This window comes from Phaseolus vulgaris, chromosome 10, assembly GCF_051622355.1.
Source record: "Phaseolus vulgaris cultivar YP4 chromosome 10, ASM5162235v1, whole genome shotgun sequence".
NCBI lineage: Eukaryota > Viridiplantae > Streptophyta > Magnoliopsida > Fabales > Fabaceae > Phaseolus > Phaseolus vulgaris.
Genome location: NC_143507.1, coordinates 9,688,055 through 9,707,053, shown reverse-complemented (window position 1 = coordinate 9,707,053; position 18,999 = coordinate 9,688,055). Strand labels below are relative to the sequence as shown.

General features: G+C 33.0%; 2 protein-coding genes across 2 annotated transcripts; both read right to left on the bottom strand.

Annotated features, from left to right (window-relative positions):
- Positions 1-571: 571 nt before the first annotated feature.
- Positions 572-3,540, bottom strand: LOC137813636 (uncharacterized). Its single transcript, XM_068615993.1, has 9 exons — positions 3,359-3,540; positions 2,642-3,234; positions 2,036-2,323; positions 1,509-1,927; positions 1,158-1,357; positions 1,029-1,076; positions 932-983; positions 778-843; positions 572-637 (listed from the first exon to the last, which is right to left on the bottom strand). The coding sequence occupies exons 1-9, from the start codon at positions 3,538-3,540 to the stop codon at positions 572-574; spliced, it is 1,914 nt and encodes a 637-aa protein (XP_068472094.1).
- An 8,795-nt stretch (positions 3,541-12,335) lies between these two features.
- Positions 12,336-13,771, bottom strand: LOC150024204 (uncharacterized). The gene is made up of 4 exons (XM_090296056.1): positions 13,693-13,771; positions 13,202-13,593; positions 12,723-12,954; positions 12,336-12,625 (listed from the first exon to the last, which is right to left on the bottom strand). Exons 1-4 carry the CDS (start codon positions 13,769-13,771, stop codon positions 12,540-12,542), a joined length of 789 nt encoding a protein of 262 aa, XP_090152182.1. The 3' UTR covers positions 12,336-12,539.
- Between the last annotated feature and the right edge of the window lie 5,228 nt (positions 13,772-18,999).

Genomic DNA, 18,999 nt, shown 5'->3' with positions numbered 1-18,999 from the left:
TTTTTCTATAAAAAATCATTTATTAATGATACTTCGACACTCTTTTGAAAAAGAAAATATTTTTCTTTTGAAAAATCACTCGTATGTACCACTTTAAAAAGTTCCAATTTTATCATCACGTCTAACACTCAAACCATTAATTTCTTCCCAACTCCATAATTAGTTTTTTTTTCTCTCTTCTTACTTCAATGTCCATTAATAATTTAATACCATTTTTTAAATCTAATTTTTTCTAACCTTACATAAACACTTACACCAAAAATCTTATGTTCTTTTATCAAACAAACAAAGGAAAAAAAATACAAGAAATGAGAGTCTTTTCTATATTCATCTCTTTTTTTTTTATCAGCAAAGAATAAATAAAATAAAATGAGACACTCCAGGGGTGTTCCAACCCTTATACAAAACACCCAAAACATGTTTCCTAGCACTCTACCAACTAAGGACCCAACAAAACATTACACTAGAAACCAAAATACTAAACCAGCTCAAGATATAGAAACCCAACATATATTGTTACAACAACCCACCAAAGAGATCACACCCTCAATATAAGACGTACATCCAACAACTAAACAAGATCTTTGCCAGCAGGCAGAAGTGCCCTAACCAAGTGCCAAACTCGAAAAAACCGATCCTACAAGAAGGAAATGTAAACAAAAAATAGTCCACCAAAGAGATCACACCCTTAGTACATGACACAATATCCAACACCTAAACAATAACTTTGCAGTAGACTGAAGTACGCCAAATAACCAATTTCCAACATCAACAAACCGATCCTACGAGGAGAATACATAAATCAGATATATCTTGCAAAAAGCACACAACAACTTCCCAAAACTGGACATATCAATAACCAAAACACCACATATCAATCTCCCAAAGTTCAAACACCATAAAGATTCCACCACCAGACCGAGAAGCATACATCAAAAACACATCCTTTACCGCAATCCAGGAACAAAATCATCAACCCGACCCTGCCAAATAGAAAAGACCAAAAAAACCTGCACGACACACTATACCTTCCAAACCTCAATCCAACCTTGTTAGGTGGGAGGACCCGATGAAACCTGCACAAAACAAAGCCACTACTTCCAGGTCTGGGCAAAATCATTAATTAAAAAACCCAAAAAAAACAGTCTTTCAAATACCTCATACAACAATGAGGTTCCAAACACCAGTCTGAGTAGGAAAAAGTAGTCAATTTTTCTTTTACTATGACCCAAGACCAAGTCTTCCTTTGTACCACAGTAAAAACCTCCACTAGATCTACTCGCCCATTCTCAAACACAACCATATTCCTGTGATTCCAAATTTCACTTACAATACCTACCCAAATGCCCCCCAGCACCTGATAATAGCGTGTTTCAAGCCTATAGGTTTAAACATCCTAAAATGCATTAGTGCATCACAATGTAGAACCGAAGAATACCCCAGCCACTTGAGACACATACCCTAAATTCTCCAATAGATCCTACATTAAAAAAAAATAAATGTCGTACCGACTCTTCTTCCACACCACACAGGGGGCACCGATCACTCATCAAAGGTAAACCACATCTCAAAAGATTGTCCTTAGTGGGAATGACATTACATAGCACCCTCCAAGCCGTAAATTGTGTCGAAGGTAAAGACTTTAGAGTCCAGAATTCCGTGAATAGTTCCTCATCCACTACAGACTCCTCCCCCAAGAGAATATTATAGGCTGCCTTCACAGAGAAGTTTATAGAAACAACATCCCTCCATAGCCATTTATCGGGCTTAAATCCACCCTCTCTTGTTAACCTCTTGTTATCCAACACGTGCATCAAAAGATCAACCAGACTGGATTCCCACACAAAAAGATTCCTTCTCCACCTCAGCTTCCACGACCAATTATTATTATTCCAAACCCCAACTTCTGAGAGAGTGCGACCAGTATCTAAAAAAATCGAAAAAAGCCTAGGTAATTTATGCAATAAAGGAACGTTGTCCAACCATTTATCCTCCCAAAGCCTTATTTCTTTCCCGTCCTCTACTTCCCACTGACCTCTTTCTTCAAAATCATTACCCCACTCCTCTAAATTCCACACCTTTCTAAGGTCCCTCCACCAGATTGAGTCCTTACAACTTTGGCCATGAGATCTTAATCCCCTCCACCCACCATACTTAGAATCTAGAATATCCTTCCAAAAAATTCTCTCTTCAGACTTAAGTCTCCAAATCCATTTCCCCAGAAGAGCCAAGTTAAACTTACCTATGTCAATGACCCCTAATCCGCCTTTATCTTTCGATTGACAAATCTTATCCCACGCCACCCAAGCAATTTTCCTGTTCTCTGAACCTCAATCCCACAAAAAGTTCTTTTGTATCCTTTTCACTTCCCTCACCACAGTTGTCGGCATACAAAATAGGGAAACATAGAAGAGCGGTAAAGACGTAAGCACCGATTTGATAAGATATACTCTGCCTGCCAAAGAGAGGGATTTCCCTTTCCACGCGCTCAACCTACTCCGTAACTTAATGAGAATTCCTTCCCAAAAGACACATCTCTTATGATTCCCGCCTACCATCACCCCCAAGTAACTGAAAGTTGCCTTCATAATATCGCAATTAAGAAAAGCGGCGAAAATCATCGTCTGATTAATATTCACACCCACTACACCAACCTTACTCTTGGAATAATTAACCTTAAGACCAGAGGCAAGTTCAAAGCACTTCGGAATAGCCTTTAAAGTCAGAACACCTTGGATTGAGGCTTTACAGAAAAATAGGGTGTCGTCTGCATATTGCAGCATACTCACCTTTACTCGCTTTTTCCCGACCTCAATACTTTCTACTAACATTTTTTCTTCCGCCTGTCTAACTACCCCTGCAAGTCCTTCAGCCGCAATTAGGAAAAGGAAAGATGCTAAATGATCCCCTTGTCTTAGGCCCTTCAAAGGTTCAAACTCAGTTGTTGGACTTCCATTTACCAAAACAGGTATTGAGGAAATTTCTAAGGAGTTTTTTATCCATTCAATCCACTTACCACAAAAACCCAATCTTCCTAGCATGTAGTAAATAAACTCCCAACTTACTGAATCATATGCCTTTTCATAATCCACCTTAAACACCACGCATTCTTTCTTTTTCCTCTTTACCTCCTCAAGGGTCTCATTAGCCACTAACACACTATCCAACAAACCCCTTCCTTCAGAGAAAGCAAACTGCCTAGGATCAATGACTTTGTTTTGCACCCTTTTCAACCTTGAAGAGAGGATTTTAGAAATAATTTTATACACACAGCCCACCAAAGAAATCGGTCTAAAATCATTCAGTTCTTGTGGATTTCCAACCTTTGAGACAAGGGTAATAAAGGAAGCATTAGTACCTTTCGGCCAACTTCCACCCCTCTGCAAAACTTTGTACCGCTCTCACAACATCTCCTTTTAAAATGTCCCAACAAAATTTTATAAAGCCAAAATTAAATCCATCTGGTCCAGGACTTTTGGAGTTGTCACAATTCCAAACTACCTTCTTAACTTCATCTTCAGATATAATTCCAACCAACATTTCATTATCTTCCCAAGATATGCTCTTAAACTGAACATTATCCAATCTAACCAGTTGACTTCCCCCCCCCCCCCCCCGAATCTGCCCTAAAAAATTCCTTCATGTTTATCAAGAGTGATCAAAGGCATTGAAGAATCCAAATCCAAGTGTTTGATGCAAGGCTGAAGTTGTTGTTGTCTTTAGGATAGGATCTGGGTAGTTTATTTGTGTAATCCACTTTTTATTGAATCTAAAGCTAAAGTGTTTTTAAAATCTTTTAAGATTAAAGTGTTTTTCAAAACTAAGTGAAAAACAACCTGTTGTTTTGTCGAAACAACTGATTGTTTTACTCTTAGGTGTTTCTGAAAATGTTGAAAACTGTTTTGGTTCGTTGACTTGCTGACAAACCAAAACAATCGATTGTTTCATGATTTCAATCGATTGTTTGTTTGAAAAACCTAACAGAATTTTGTTTGTTAGTTGAGTGTGCTTTAAATGATTTTCAACTAAATAAAATGCTTTGACCAATCTTTGAAAGCTATAAATAGTTTGTTTATGTTTTATAACAAACAAGAAAAACATATTTGAGTTTTTCATTTGTGAGAGATTGCTTTCAAGTTTTTGAACATTCACTTTTCAGCTTTGGTTTTCTCAAGAGAGAGTGGAATAGGATTACATTTGTATTGATTTCAGATTGTTCTGTAAACAAGTGTAATTCGTTCTGAATACTTTGTAATTTCTGGTGTTGTAGCCAAGGAGTGTTGTGTGCTCTTGAGATTGTCAAGATCAACATTCTTGGTGTGTGATGTGCCAAAGGAAGTGTGTTTCTTGAAGGTTTCAAGGTCACTCTTTTGGTGGTTTTGTGTGTAATATGTATTGATTGCTTTGTGGATTGCCTAGTGGCTTTTGGGGACTGGATGTAGCTCTTGGTTTAAGAGTGAACCAGTATAAACTGTTTGTGTATCTCTTTCTTCCCTTAAAATCATTTAAATTCAGTTGTTATTGCTTTGCTGGTATAAACAACTGATTGTTTCGAAGAAACAACCGATTGTGTTTCTGGTGCTTTGCTGTTTTGTGTTTTATATCTTGGCTAACTGAAGTTTTGATTGAGTTTCATACAAAGGATTTTGTTCTAGCTTAAAAAGTTTTTGAAAACCCCCTTTAAACAATTGACCCCCCCCCCCCCCCCCTCTCGTTTAAAGCCATATTTTCTAACCATTGACATTAAGAGAGGTACTTGAAAAATACTCAAGTTTGATCCTAAAATCTTTTTCAATGGCTGAAAAACTACCTTTTGGAGAGGGTGCTTCAATTAACAGACCACCTCTGTTCTGTGGCTTGAATTATCAATTCTGGAAAGTTAGAATGAAAATCTTTGTTGAATCTCTTGATAAAGGAATTTGGGATGCAATTGAAAATGAACCTTTTATTCCTAAATTTGAAAATGATGGATCTTCTATTGAAAAACCTTGGTCCCAATGGACTGATGCTGAAAATAAAAAGGCCAAGTTTGATTGTATTGCCAAGAATATCATAACATCTTTGAATTCGGATGAATTTTTCAGGATATCACCATGTTCATCGGCCAAGAGATGTGGGACACATTGGAAGTCACCCATGAAGGAACAAATGATGTGAAGAGAGCAAGGAAACATACTCTGATACAAGAGTATGAGATGTTTTAAATGCTTAAAGGAGAATCTATTGTTGAAGTGCAAAAGAGGTTCACTCACATCATCAACCATCTAATGAGCCTTGGGAAAACCTTTGATAACGAAGAACTAAACATCAAGATTCTCAAATGCCTAGATAGATCATGGCAACCTAAGGTAACAACAATTTCTGAATCAAAAGATTTGACATCCTTGACAACGGCTTCATTGTTTGGTAAGCTTAGAGAACATGAGTTAGAAATGAATAGACTCAATGTTCAAGAAAGTGAAGACAAGCATGTGAGAAGCATTGCCTTGAAAGCTGCCAAGCACAAAAGCAAACAAGATTCAAGTGATGAAAGTGAAGAAGAAAACCTTAGCCTACTATCCAAATTGAAGAGAAATCACAACAAAGAAGCCAACAAAGAAAGGTATGGCAACAAGAAAACTAGTGATTTCAATTCTATCAATTATACTTGTTTTGGTTGTGGTGAACAATGGCATATAAAAGCTGATTGCCCAAATAAAGAAAGCAATGAAAAGAAATCAAGCTACAAGGAGAAGAAGGGAAAATCAAGAACAGCATATATTGCTTGGGATGAAAATCAAGTCTCCTCATCAAGTGAAGATGAAAAAGCAAACATATGTTTAATTGCAGAAGGAGATGATGAGTCAAGCAGCTCAAGCAGTGTAAGTTCATGTGCTTCCCCGAGTGCTGAAAATTATAGTAAATTGCTTCAAAATTTTCAAGAAACTCATGAAGAAGCTAACTGATTGGTTCTCTCAAACAACCAATTGAAAGGGCTGAACAACTGGCTTGAAAAGAGGGTTAAGACACTTGAAGAAGAGCTGGAAAAATCAAAAATTGATTTTGAAAAACATTGCAAAAACTCTTCTCATGTGTGTGACTCTTTTGTTTGTGAAAATCTTGAAAAGAAAGTTCATTATCTTGTTAGAATTGTGGATAAGCTTTCAAAGGGTAAATCCAACTTTGAGAATGTCTTGGCATCTCAAAATTGTGTTTTTGGAAGAGTTGGATTAGGTTTATATCCACAGAACAAGCAAGATAAGTTTTCAAAGAATTTTTCAAAACTGCCAGTAAAACAACCGATTGTTAAGTCGAAACAACCAGTTGTTACATGCTTTTATTGCATGAAAAGAGCCCATTCAGTCAGATTCTGTAAAATAAGGAAATATTCTGTTCCCAGAGGTTTCATGTGTTGGGTCTATTAATGTCTAAGTTCAAGAGGGGAGGGGTGAATTGAACATATAAAATTTTCGCAAACACAAACTGTTTTCAGTATATCAGAGGTAAAAGAACAGATTGATTTTAGAATGAACAGATTGATTCTTCAGAATATACTAACATAAACAGAACTGCACCAGATTGGGATTAAGATCAAATAGTGAAAGAATAGCTAAATCATATTGGTTCACTTTTAATAGTTTTGAAGAACACACATTATACCAAAAGAACAATCAAATTTATTCAACACAAAGCTTTAAAGGCAATGAATCTTTAACTTGAATTTTATGAAGAAAACTGTTAGTTCTTAATTCAATTACAAACTTATATTCAAAAGCTTTGTTTATGATTAGAGAACTTTTCCAGATTAAGAAGAACAGTTTTTATTAAGCCCAGAATTAACAGATTTGATTTTAAATGAACAGATTTCGTTCTTGACAGAATTAAGCAAAAACCAGAAACAAGTGCAGGGATGAGAAGAAAAGTACAAGCAAGCTTTTATACTGGTTCACTCATAAAGAGCTACATCCAGTTTCACCTTACCCCAAGGTGGAATCCACTAAAACCAGTTTCAATCACTTACAAACACAACAGTTCTTGAACACTACAAGAACAATACAACCAATGCTGAAAAACCCTATTTCAGCACACCTTGCACTCCAATAAACCCTATCAAGGAGTGACTAACACTTACACCTTTACAAACAAGAATAAAGGAAAGATAACACCTGAAAAGAAGATGCAAGAACTCAAAAACAGTAGTTCAATTTGCTGCAATAAACCCTATTTCAGCACACCTTGCACTCCAATAAACCCTATCAAGGAGTGACTAACACTTACACCTTTACAAACAAGAATAAAGGAAAGATAACACCTGAAAAGAAGATGCAAGAACTCAAAAACAGTAGTTCAATTTGCTGCAGAACTGCACCAGCACCTTCACCAAGATCAAAGTTTTCCTAGAAAAAACACACTTGAAGATCCCTTTGGAAAACCTTTCAAAAACTCTTTTCCATCCTTCTTCTCACATAGAAAGTGTTTAATCTCTGTCAAAAACGTGATTGCTCAACACCCTTTCATGTGAGGGAAGCTTTTCTTTATATAGAAAACAGTTTCTAACTACTTTTCAAAAAATAGTTGAAAAGCTATTATGAAAACAACAGATTCAGTTTAAAACTAAACAGATTTATTTTAGGAAAACTGCCAACTCAGCTAACTGAAATAACTGACTGAGTTGTACCTTTGGTGCCCTAACCAACTTTCGAAAATCCTTTCAACAAACCAAAAATAAACCTATTCTTTTACAGAGAAACAAATTTATTTTTGTGCAGTATCCTGTTTTTTTGAGAAAACTTTAAAAAGCTTTTTGAAAAACCTTTAACCACTTCAAGTGCTTGATCTAACCTTGACTAGGAATCTAGGGCATGTCATGTAGCAAAAGGCAACCTTACACATACACAAGCCTAAATACAAGATCCTCTAAACCCATTACAAACTTCAAAGCAAACTAGTTATTTTCTACATCAAACACATACTAAAACTAGGTAGAGAAGAAGCTTCATCCTTCTTCAACATCATGAAATGGATTCCCAAAGGTTGTGAGGTTTTAAATGACAAAAATAAATCAAATGGACCCACATTTGTAGGGGACCAAATCTTGTTGCTTGAATTCATTTTGATGTAGGGATACTGAAGAAACATGAAGCTCTAAGTCATTTGATCAGGTTCTTGGAAGAAAAGGATTGAGACTGGAACTGAATTAAGGGTGTGTACCAGTCCAAGATTTTTCAAAAAGCCAAAAGAAGCATTCTTGATCAAAAACAAATGACTCATTGAAGGGATTTCATAAAAAGATAAGACCTTCCTTATCTTTGCTTTTTAATTACTGATTCATGATTAATTTCTTTTTCAAATGAGCAATTACATCTATTTTGAACCTTTCTCAGTCTATGCTTGAAAATCACATGTTGTTAAACTGTTGCAGAAAAACAACTGATTGTTTCCTCGAAACAACCGATTGTTTCTTCTCTGACAGCACTGTAAAGAATTGAATTAATTTCTCTATACATTCTGTCTATTGCAGATCTCAATAATGAAAGGATCTTGAGTCAATAAAGCAGTCTTGAAAGCCTAATTTGGTTCTGGAGGAAGTTACAAGATGTCATAAAGGAATATATTCCATATCTTGGAAATTCAATAGCCTTTATGTCTAGTCAAAGGTCACATGTGTTGACCATGTGTTTTTTTGCTCTTTTCTGATGTTCTTTGTGCAGTGCTTGGACCAGTTTCTTGTCTTGAAGACTGAAACCCACAATCACCAAAGGATCAAAGAAGGTCTCTAATTTGCTATAAAATCTGTTGCAACTGTTTTCCTTCACAAAAACAACCAATTGGGTCATCTCTTGCAACATCTCTTTCTCTCCTTGTGTGTGTGCCTTTGTCTCATTCTGTTGTCATGGATTCAACTCCACCTACATCCAAGAGGATCAAAACGAGGGTTGTAAGGTTAGGAGGAAGGCTTGAAGGCTGGTTTTTAGGAGATAATGAATTAATTGAGAGGTATCGCTTTGAGACAAGTACAAAAGTGATCAACAATCCAAAAGTTGTCTCCTTTGATTGGTTGAAAAGCCAAAAGCTAGACAATGTGAGAAGGCTTCTCAAGGATCATCTACTGAAGAGATTCTTGGAGATAAAGGGAAACATTTATCCAGATTTAGTTTGGGTGTTCTACACAAATTCAAAGTTTGAAGGAAACAATCTTGTTTCACATGTTAAAGTTGTAGACATGGAGATTACCCATGATGTATGGGCTGCTGTAACTGGGTTAAAATATGTTGGTCTTAGAATCAATAAAGGAAACATTGGTGTTGTGGAAGATTTCAACAACATTCAATACTACAAAATTTGTTTGAAGAATCCACAAGCTCAAGTAAGAACTTGTTCAGTTGGAGGATTGAAGTTAAATGAAAGGGTGTTTGCTCTCATTGTCACTTGGATTCTAACTCCAGGGGGGAGCAACCATTCTGTTTTGACAGAAGAAGATCTTGTCTATATCTACTGCATCATGAAGAAAGTCAAGATCAATTGAATTTATATCATCAAAGAGCATATGCAAAAGTCCATGAGGTTAAGTGACTACCATTATCCCTATGCTGTTTTAATTTCTAAATGTCTTCTCTATTTTGAAGTGAATCTTGAAGATGAAACCTTTGAGTTAGTAAAATCAACACAAGAATTGAATAATGGTTCACTAAGCAAAATGGGTTTCACCAAGATAAATGGAAGATGGGTAAGCAAAGATGGTGATCATGGTGGTTCCTCAAGTGCTGCAGCTACTGATTTTGATGAAGAAGATCAAGCTCCTGATATGGATATTCACAATGAAGAACAACCTGCAACTAACTTGGATGCTAGAACGAGTGTTGGACATCAAGGGGATGGGATTCCCTCAATGTCTTCTTTTGAAAGATACATGGTGGATAGACTTGATGGCTTTACTGAAAATCAAAGAAATCTCAATGATCTTTGTGTGAAAAATTTCCAGAACATTGACAACAGATTCCAGAGCATGGACACTCGCTTTCAGACCCTGGATGAACAGATTGAAGTTGTTCAGAACCAGATCTTTGAGCTGCAATATGTCAAGGATGACTGAAGAAAAACTACCGATTGAATGCTCGAAACAACCGATTGTTTTTGCTTTGTAGAAGTTTTATTGTTCTTTCTTTTTATATTCTGTTTTATCTGGAACAATTTATGTTTTATCTCTTCCCAAAGTCTATTTGTGAATACAAATAGGGGGAGATTTTGTGTTGTGTTGTCTAAAATTCTGCAAACTCTATTTGTTTAAGTGATTGTTAATTCTGTTGTTGTTGCTCATGTTTTATGGTTTGCCTTTTGGGCTGGTTTTTCTCTGCTGTATTGGTTATGCAAAAAACAAGCTAAATGTGTTATTCTAACCTGCTGCCATAGATGTTGTATATTGCTTAAACTTTGTTTTGCAGGAACTGCTTCAGATTCAAACAAGTCCAACACAAGCAACCAGGGATTTGTCTTCATCAAATAGGGGGAGATTATTGATCAAGAGTGATCAAAGGCTTTGAAAATTTCAAATCCAAGTGTTTGATGCAAGGCTGAAGTTGTTGTTGTATTTAGGATAGGATATGGGTAGTTTATTTGTGTAATCCACTCTTTGTTGAATCTAAAGCTAAAGTGTTTTTAAAATCTTTTAAGATTAAAGTGTTTTTCAAAACTAAGTGAAAAACAACCTGTTGTTTTGTTAAAACAACCAATTGTTTTACTCTTAGGTGTTTTTGAAAAGGTTGAAAACTTTTTTGGTTGGTTGACTTGCTGACAAACCAAAACAATCGATTGTTTCGTGATTTCAATCGATTGCTTGTTTGAAAAACCTAACAGAATTTTGTTTTGTTAGTTGAGTGTTCTTTAAATGATTTTCAACTAAATACGCTCCTGTATTAAATGATTTCACCCATATTTGAAAGCTATAAATAGTTTGTTTATGTTTTATAACAAACAAGAAAAACATATTTGAGTTTTTCAGTTGTGAGAGATTGCTTTCAAGTTTTTGAACATTCACTTTTCAGCTTTGGTTTTCTAAAGAGAGAGTGGAATATGATTACATCTGTATTGATTTCAGATTGTTCTGTAAACAAGTGTAATTTGTTCTTAATACTTTGTAATTTCTGGTGTTGTAGCCAAGGAGTGTTCTGTGCTCTTGAGGTTGTCAAGATCAACATTCTTGGTATGTGTTGTGCCGAAGGAAGTGTGTTTTTTGAAGGGTTCAAGGTCACTTCTTTGGTGGTTTTGTGTGTAATCTGTATTGATTGCTTAGTTTAAGGAACCACGCTCTAATTAAATTAAGGGTGATGACACCTCACTCCACTTTACACCCACAACAAAATATTAATATTTGTAATAAAAAAAATAATGAAAATATAAGCAAAATAAAAAATGTTAAATAATTTTTAAAATTAAAAAAATTAGAAATAATTAAAATATTAATATTTATTGTAATGTAGGGTGGAGTATGGGTGTCAAAAAACATTAAATGTTTTTTTAAATTAATACCATAATTGAATTGAATATTATGGTAGTGTTTTTTATAAAAGTTTTCATGTTAGATATTATTATGCTACTTGACATCTCAACTAGGCTGACACCTCAAATAATAACAATCATTTATAATCACATGAAAAAAAGTATTATTAAAAAAATATTATTAAAAACAAATAGATAAATATTTTTTATATATAAAGTGAACACAAACAAACATATATAATGGCTCTTTGGTAGATAACACGGTGGCTGAGTTATAGAATGAACAAGGTAAGAACAGATGTCTTACGATGAATTTTTAAACTCAATAAAGTTTATTTGATACTTTAACTCTGTTAAAAATATTATATTATAATAAAATAATCAAAGTTTTGGTATTGACCACAATTCTAATTAAATGAAATACACATATAAATTAATAATATAGTTTAAAGTAAAATGTAATTAAAAATAATTTAAAAGTTACCATTATAATAACACCACACGTCGTAGCTGAGTTATAGAATGAATGGAGGAACAAATGTCTTACCATGAATATGAATATTTAAACTCAATAAAAATTTTGTTTTCAATAATTTTTTGTAATCGTTGTTATTATATCATTATTAAAGTCGAAAAACTCTTCAATTGTTATCATACCCGATGAACATTTTTAATTGATAAAAAAAAAAAATTGTAGTCATTCATTTTAGAAGAAAAGTAAACCTTCTTCATACTCATATGCATCACACTGACATGTATTGATAAAATATTTAATTTAATAAATATATTTTTTGGTAGTATGGTTTCAACAATTTTAAGAACACAAATTTAATATTTTTTAAAAACTCAAACTTAAGTTTCAAGACCATTCTAATAAAACTGGTTACATACATATCAAAATTCATCTTATACTAGTACAGACTTATAAGGATATGCCATTTTCCCCTGAGATAAAAAAAAACAGTAAAATTGTCCACTGCACCACATATATGCAGCAGGTCTATCAACTTTGTAAGAAAAATCTATGTATTTTGATCTCAACTGATAAATGGTTTTAACAACATTCATAACAAGTACTTTGTTTGTTTGATGCATGCAGGATTTGCAGCAGTAGCAGCACTGTTTTGGGTATGTGAACCTGAAACCAGTCCTGCAATTCATGGTAGCAATGAGTTTAGTATATTTCAAACAAACACCCTTTTGCATTTTCTCAATAATATAATGAATAAAGGTTCTTTTTTTGTTACCTATTTTTGGGATTTTTGAGGATGCTTCTTTAGACTTATGTTTTCTACCCTGAAAATGATCACTCAATCCTTTCTCACTTGTGGTAAAAATCTTACACAGGCTGCAACTCCACTCCTGTTTTGCTTTCTTCTCCAAACTAGATGACCCATGTTTATTGCCATCAATTATAGCAGGTGTCAAAAGTGTCACTGCTTTTCGTTTTCCACATAAATTACCAGCTTCTGGTTTAGCCTGCAATGGAAGAGATAAAAACCAATCTTTTAAGAGATTTTTTTTTATAAAGCTTTCAGGTTTAGGATGACGATGTAATTTGACATCTCAACTATGCTAACACCTAATAACAATCATCTGCTATCATACGAAAATTGATATCTCAACTATACTATCTAATAACAATCATCTGCTATCACACACGAAAAGAGAAAATCATTTTATCAGATTCAAAACATTAGTATGAAAAATGAAGGTAAACACTGACCAGTATAATAACATTATCCTTCTCGTTATTCTGCCTATGATGTTTTCTGAAACTATCATGATTATTGTCATTAAATTGAGTCATCGTTGGAGTAAAAGGCATTGAAATTGGTTCTCCAAAGCTGATTCTAGGTAGTCTTTGCATGGGAATTTTCCCTATTCCTTCAGCCATTTCCCTCCTCACTTCTTCCTCCAACTCTTTTCGTCTTGCTAATATCATCTCACTGATGATTATTTCTCTCCTAATCTCTTCCTTCACCAGTTCTCTGAGTATTTTCTGTTCTTTCTGCAATTCTTGTTGGAATGTTTCCCTGGAACTGGTTCCCACAAATGCTGGTACAAAACTAGGCACAGCAACATTGCTAGGAAAACCTCTTGCTCCAAACTCAAACCCTAGAAAGCAAATAATAAATAAGACGAATTCACTAGACATAATGAAGTTCCTTTTTTTTATGGGAAAAAAAATGTTAACAATAGAAAAATCAAAGTTACCAGAGATGATAGGGGGAAGAGCTTGTGGTAATGTTGCTGGTACCATTTGATTTTGACCATCTCTATATTTGAATTCCATGGTAGAAATTAGACCTTGAAACAAAGGAGAGAAAAGATGAAGAGAAAGAAAAATGGAGAATATGAGATGAAAGCCAATGTAATTAATTAAATGATGTGATTGTATTTATAATCTCAAATGATGTGTGTCTGGAGATTTCAGTGACTTTGATATTTTATATGATTTTTTTCATCAATATATTGAGAATTTATCTAATCTAATTTCAACACTTGAAAAATAAAAAAGAAAAAATGTTTCAATTATAATGAGATACAACATATATAACATGCTATGATTTACATATCCTTTTGAACTACTGAAATATTTACATGGAATTTCATCCATTGTTTTTGTCAAAAATCACCAGAATGTAGTTTGATTCCTGAAAAGGAATATTAAATATGAATAAAATTTAATAAGTTAAAGATTTCAAATACTTATAGTTTCAACTTCTAAGCATTGAATATTTATTCTTAAAATCAGCAAGAAATTAAATATTTATTAATTACATACATCTATTACCATTAATAAATTAAGAAAGTAGATAACTCCTTAGCATAAGTAACTGTCATGAAATTAATATACTAGCTTTTTTTCTCTATGAGTTACATAAAATAGATATTTATTTTTAAAACGCTTCACTATTTTTTTTATTTTATTTTTGGGAACACTGAATTAGGTCATACTATATAGATGTTGCCTCAACATAGGTAACAACTAAAAAAATATTAAATATCAACTAATATAATATAGAGACAAAAAATAATTAATCATTATATTAACAAAGTTAGATATTATTTTATAAAGTAAAAAGTTATTGGTATCTAAACTAGTTTCTATTATTAAAAATATAAATTAAAACAGTTTCTAAATTGTTATCTTACTATAGTTATCAAGGTTTTAGTTAACTACTTTATATTCTAAATTAGTTTGTAATTAAATTAGTGACTAGTTAGTAGGTGACACCTTAGTAGCTAATGTTAAATGCCGATTTATAAACTATTTTAGAAATTTTTATCAAAAATAAAAACTACTTTAGATACCAATAATTTTTTAGTTGATAAAATAGTATCTAATTTACTCAATATAATAAATAATTAGTTTTTGTCTTTAAATTAGTTGATATTTAATGATTTCTTGTAGTATACAATTTTATAAGGATTGTTTAAGGACTACAAGACCACGTTTATAAAATCGTTGATTATTTATACCATATATTTTAACCGTTGTCAATGTGAGCTAAACCATAAAACAATGGTCTAAAACTGAACACATGCATAAAAATATGACCTGAAAACGACAATGTTTTTACAATTATGAATTATAAATCACTATAAACCACACTTTTGGTGTCTAAGCCATAGTTTTGTGGCAATGACCTTTTAAAAAAATTAAACCACGAGTGTGACCTAAAATAATAAAAGTATAATATTTAATAGTGGATATTTTAAAACATATTTAATTAAAATTTTCTTTAATATAAACAATAGTTATTTAAAGTCACAATTATTCAAATACAATTGTACTAAACATAAATATAACACTTAAAAAATCGTTGTCAAAAAATGATAATAGTTAAAGAAGTGTGCCTGATATTGGATAAAACACTACAAAAAAAATTAATTTTAACAAAGGTTTTTTTAGAAGAGGTTATAAAAACCTTCATTAGTACATGGGGTTTTTTTAAACCCCTGATAAGTTCCTATAGTTTTACCAAAAGTAATAATTTTCCTTTTCTTTGTTTTTTACTTTCCCCTATTGTTGGTGGCACAGTACTTTTCATGTTTTATTTTTTCACAGACTACAACTTCCTCACCTTTCTCAGATTTCTACACATTCTTCATTCGAAAGTTCGGCTCTCTCATGTTTAAACATTTCTCAATCCCTGAAAAATCATCTCACGTTCCTTCAGCTCTCTCACATTCTTCCCTCCGTTCATCCTTTCGTTCTTCCCTCTGAAGCTTCATTTCTCACTATGTTTTTGCCCTAGAAAATCATCATCAACTTCTCTATTCTTCCCTTTGAATTGAAGGTTCATTTCTCACTTTACTTTTGTTATATTAGGTATTTATTTTCGCTTTTTCCCTATTTGATTTTTCAAATTTGGTTTTCATCTTCTCCATTTCTCATTTCCAAAGCTATGGTGCATTTTACACAATGTTTGTGCCTCAGGTTTTTCTCAAGGATCGAATACAACTCTTGGAACATTGTCTTTGATTAGTCTCATGTACGATCTTTTCTCATTGTAATGATTTTTAGTTTTTTGGTTTGATAACGTGTTCTTCGAGCTTTGTTTTTCTTACAAATGTTCTTGATATTTTTTTAAAATGTATGCATTTTGTTTTTAAGGGTACAAATGTGGACTAGACTATAGGGAGATTGTTTTTAGTAAGTTGGCACACTGTTATTATTATTAAGAATAAAGAACAATTCATTGAAGTTTGCTCTAATGGCACTATACCTTGAAATAGTAGTTGGTAGAGAAATAAGATTATCCCAAAAGAGACTAATTGTATGAGAGAATTAGCACATGTTTGACTTAATTGGGGATCACTAAGTGCATTACACAACGAAAATGATTATGGAACAACTGAAAGCATATTCGTTTTGTAGTTTGGTGAGTTCTATTATGGTAATATACATTTATATAGGGGAACCATCCATGGATTCCAAACTTGACCCATGTGTTTTGTTCCGAGTGTTTCAAATCTGGACTTGTCATAGAAACGTTTCAATGTGGCTTTATGGGCTGGTAGATGACTTTTACACCACCCAAATGATAGTGGACCTGCAGGTGACGCTACTGTGAAGTGTTCTTGGAAAGGTTTTTGGTGTGTAGAAGTGAAAGGGGTCTAGATAGATGTTGATGAACCTTGTGTGAAAGGATCTTGTGTTGCTGTATAGTTCTGCATAATTATGCAGAAAACATGCCCTGGTTTTTCACTGAACTCTGTTTTTTTTTTTTTTGTCTCTGTTGCACCCTGTTTTAGTCTGCAGTTTTTGGCCTTAGAAAAAGTTGTTTATGTTTTGGTTAGGGTCACTGTAGAGACTGTGTGGTTTTAATTAGTTGGAGTGTTTGTATCATTATCAACCAAGGTTTTTTTTTAGTATTTCATTTTAATTTATTATCCTACAACTTTGAATTTATGTAATTATTATCCTTGTTATGCATGTGAAGCAATATTACCTTTGCAGATGTGTTTATTATCCTTGTGATGCATAAATTTATGTGTTTATCTTATTGTTTGTTGACCACCTGAAGATGAAGAAAATACCAACCAATAAGAATAGTTCATTTGCAGCTTATCCTCCATCTCATTCAAGTAATATGTTCAATTTAAAATTTTGAGTTTTAATTTTCATTAATATGTAATGTTACATCTTCAAGAGTTTTATTGATTGTTAGGAATCTTGAAGATGAAATTTGCAAACTCAAGTAAGTCTAAGTCAGAAATTCAAGTGAGTAGTAATCCTTCAAGGCCTAGTACTCACCCTTATAAACCTGGATAGATGTCTGAACTTTCATACAATTTATTTGTCGTCTATAAATTGCATTCTTCAATGTATTGATTCATTTGTAATTCACTAGTAATTTTGTGATTGATGCAGGACTTGAAACAAGTAATCCTAAAGGTATTCCATCTCCATTTCCCCATCCACCTCCATCTGCACCTCAAGAAGGTACTAAACATGCTCACCCTACACCTCCAACAGCACCCGTGTGAGCAATAAAACATATGTTCATGTCAAATTTATGTTTCAATCTCTTTTACAACGTGTCATATAATTTTTCTTCATTTTAATAGGAAAAAGAGTGTGGCCACAAGGTTAGTAGAGGAGATATACGGATAATTATACATAAGCATGCTAATGGAGCATTTGTGAGTGATGAAGCAAAGGAAATTGGTGTAAGTTTAATTCTAATAAAGTCTATAATTTTCAATCACACTTAATGTAAGTTTATTTTATTTCTTCTTGTGCTCTTTGTAGGAAACAATTCAAGCATATAAATTAACCTCATCATCATTCATATCTAAAGAAATATCAACAACTGATTCCTTAGCTTATGTTTTTGGAAGCCAGAAACATTGTGGACGTGTTAGGGGTTTAGGTTTGGATCCTTACCCTTCTAAAGTGTTTGGCTGCAATGCTCATTCGTATAGTGGGACATCTTCCAATACAAACTTACAAAATCAGGTTCATTATTTATTACTTTTTGATCATATTTTCTAATTTGGGATGTGAAGTTCAGCAGTGACAATGTGGCAACATGTTATATATGAGTGAAAGTAGGTTTACTGTTACCTTATTAAAAGATGGGGAACCTTGATTGAAATATCATATTAGAGACTTGTATTTGAGGCATATTAGAGACTTTTACGGTTTTTGGAGTTGGCCATAGTGAGTAGCAATTAGGGAAAACTAAAAGTTTTAAATGTTGATAAACAGTTTGTCCAAAACATAGTGTATAATATATTTTCAAAAAAACTTAATAAACCTAAGACCTAAATACACTTGACCTAAGCTAATTAAGGAGTTTCACTCATTTTCTAAGCTTCCTTGATTCGTGTGAAAGTGAAAAATGTTTGCTGTTAAAAATCCCTGATGGCCCAGTGAAAAATCCGTGATATAAGTAAACTAGATACAATCATGCATATTATTGGTAAGTTCTGTTTTTTTTTAGAAAGTGGTGATTTAGTATAAAATAAAGAATGTGTGATTAAAGGATATTACCCTTTGTTAATCAATTATTTACTTTTCTTGTTCTCAATTGTATATTATTATATTTTAATTTTTAGCATGGTATTGACTTATTTGATTTGGCAATAGTATTATGATAGCAAGTGATTAATTTCATTCATTTTTTTTTAAACTACGTTTTTATGTTGACATCACAAGTCAATGAAATGAAGACAATGATAACTTTTTTTGTGTAAAACTATTCAGGATAGTTGCCTCATGATTTTGCTATGTTTCATGCATCACCGGTAATCTTTATTAAATTAATATATATTTTATATTATAATTGGAATGTTACTTATTATAACTATTTTTATATATTAGGCATCCGATCAAGGAAGTGTTCCTAATGATGAAACAGATTATCAACATCAAGAATCATAACCGAAAAATATTATTTAGTTGGAACTGTTTTATTATTCACTTTCTTAGATTTCATAGGTTTTTTAGTTATTTGTAGGCATTGTTTTGTTTGTATGGTACACAAAGAAGGTTAACAAGGAGCTGCT

Bases quoted from the DNA above. Each gene is read 5' to 3' on its own strand.
- LOC150024204 (XM_090296056.1), bottom strand. From the start codon at position 13,771: ATGGAATTCAAATATAGAGATGGTCAAAATCAAATGGTACCAGCAACA. The intron at 13,594-13,692 runs GTAACTTTGATT...TTTGCTTTCTAG, and splicing joins TCTTCCCCCTATCATCTCTG to GGTTTGAGTTTGGAGCAAGA. The intron at 12,626-12,722 runs GTAACAAAAAAA...CATGAATTGCAG, and splicing joins CTCAAAAATCCCAAAAATAG to GACTGGTTTCAGGTTCACAT.
- LOC137813636 (XM_068615993.1), bottom strand. From the start codon at position 3,540: ATGTTGGTTGGAATTATATCTGAAGATGAAGTTAAGAAGGTAGTTTGG. The intron at 1,928-2,035 runs GTCAGTGGGAAG...CGATTTTTTTAG, and splicing joins TAATGATTTTGAAGAAAGAG to ATACTGGTCGCACTCTCTCA. The intron at 1,077-1,157 runs GTATTTGAAAGA...TGTTTTGTGCAG, and splicing joins GAACCTCATTGTTGTATGAG to GTTTCATCGGGTCCTCCCAC.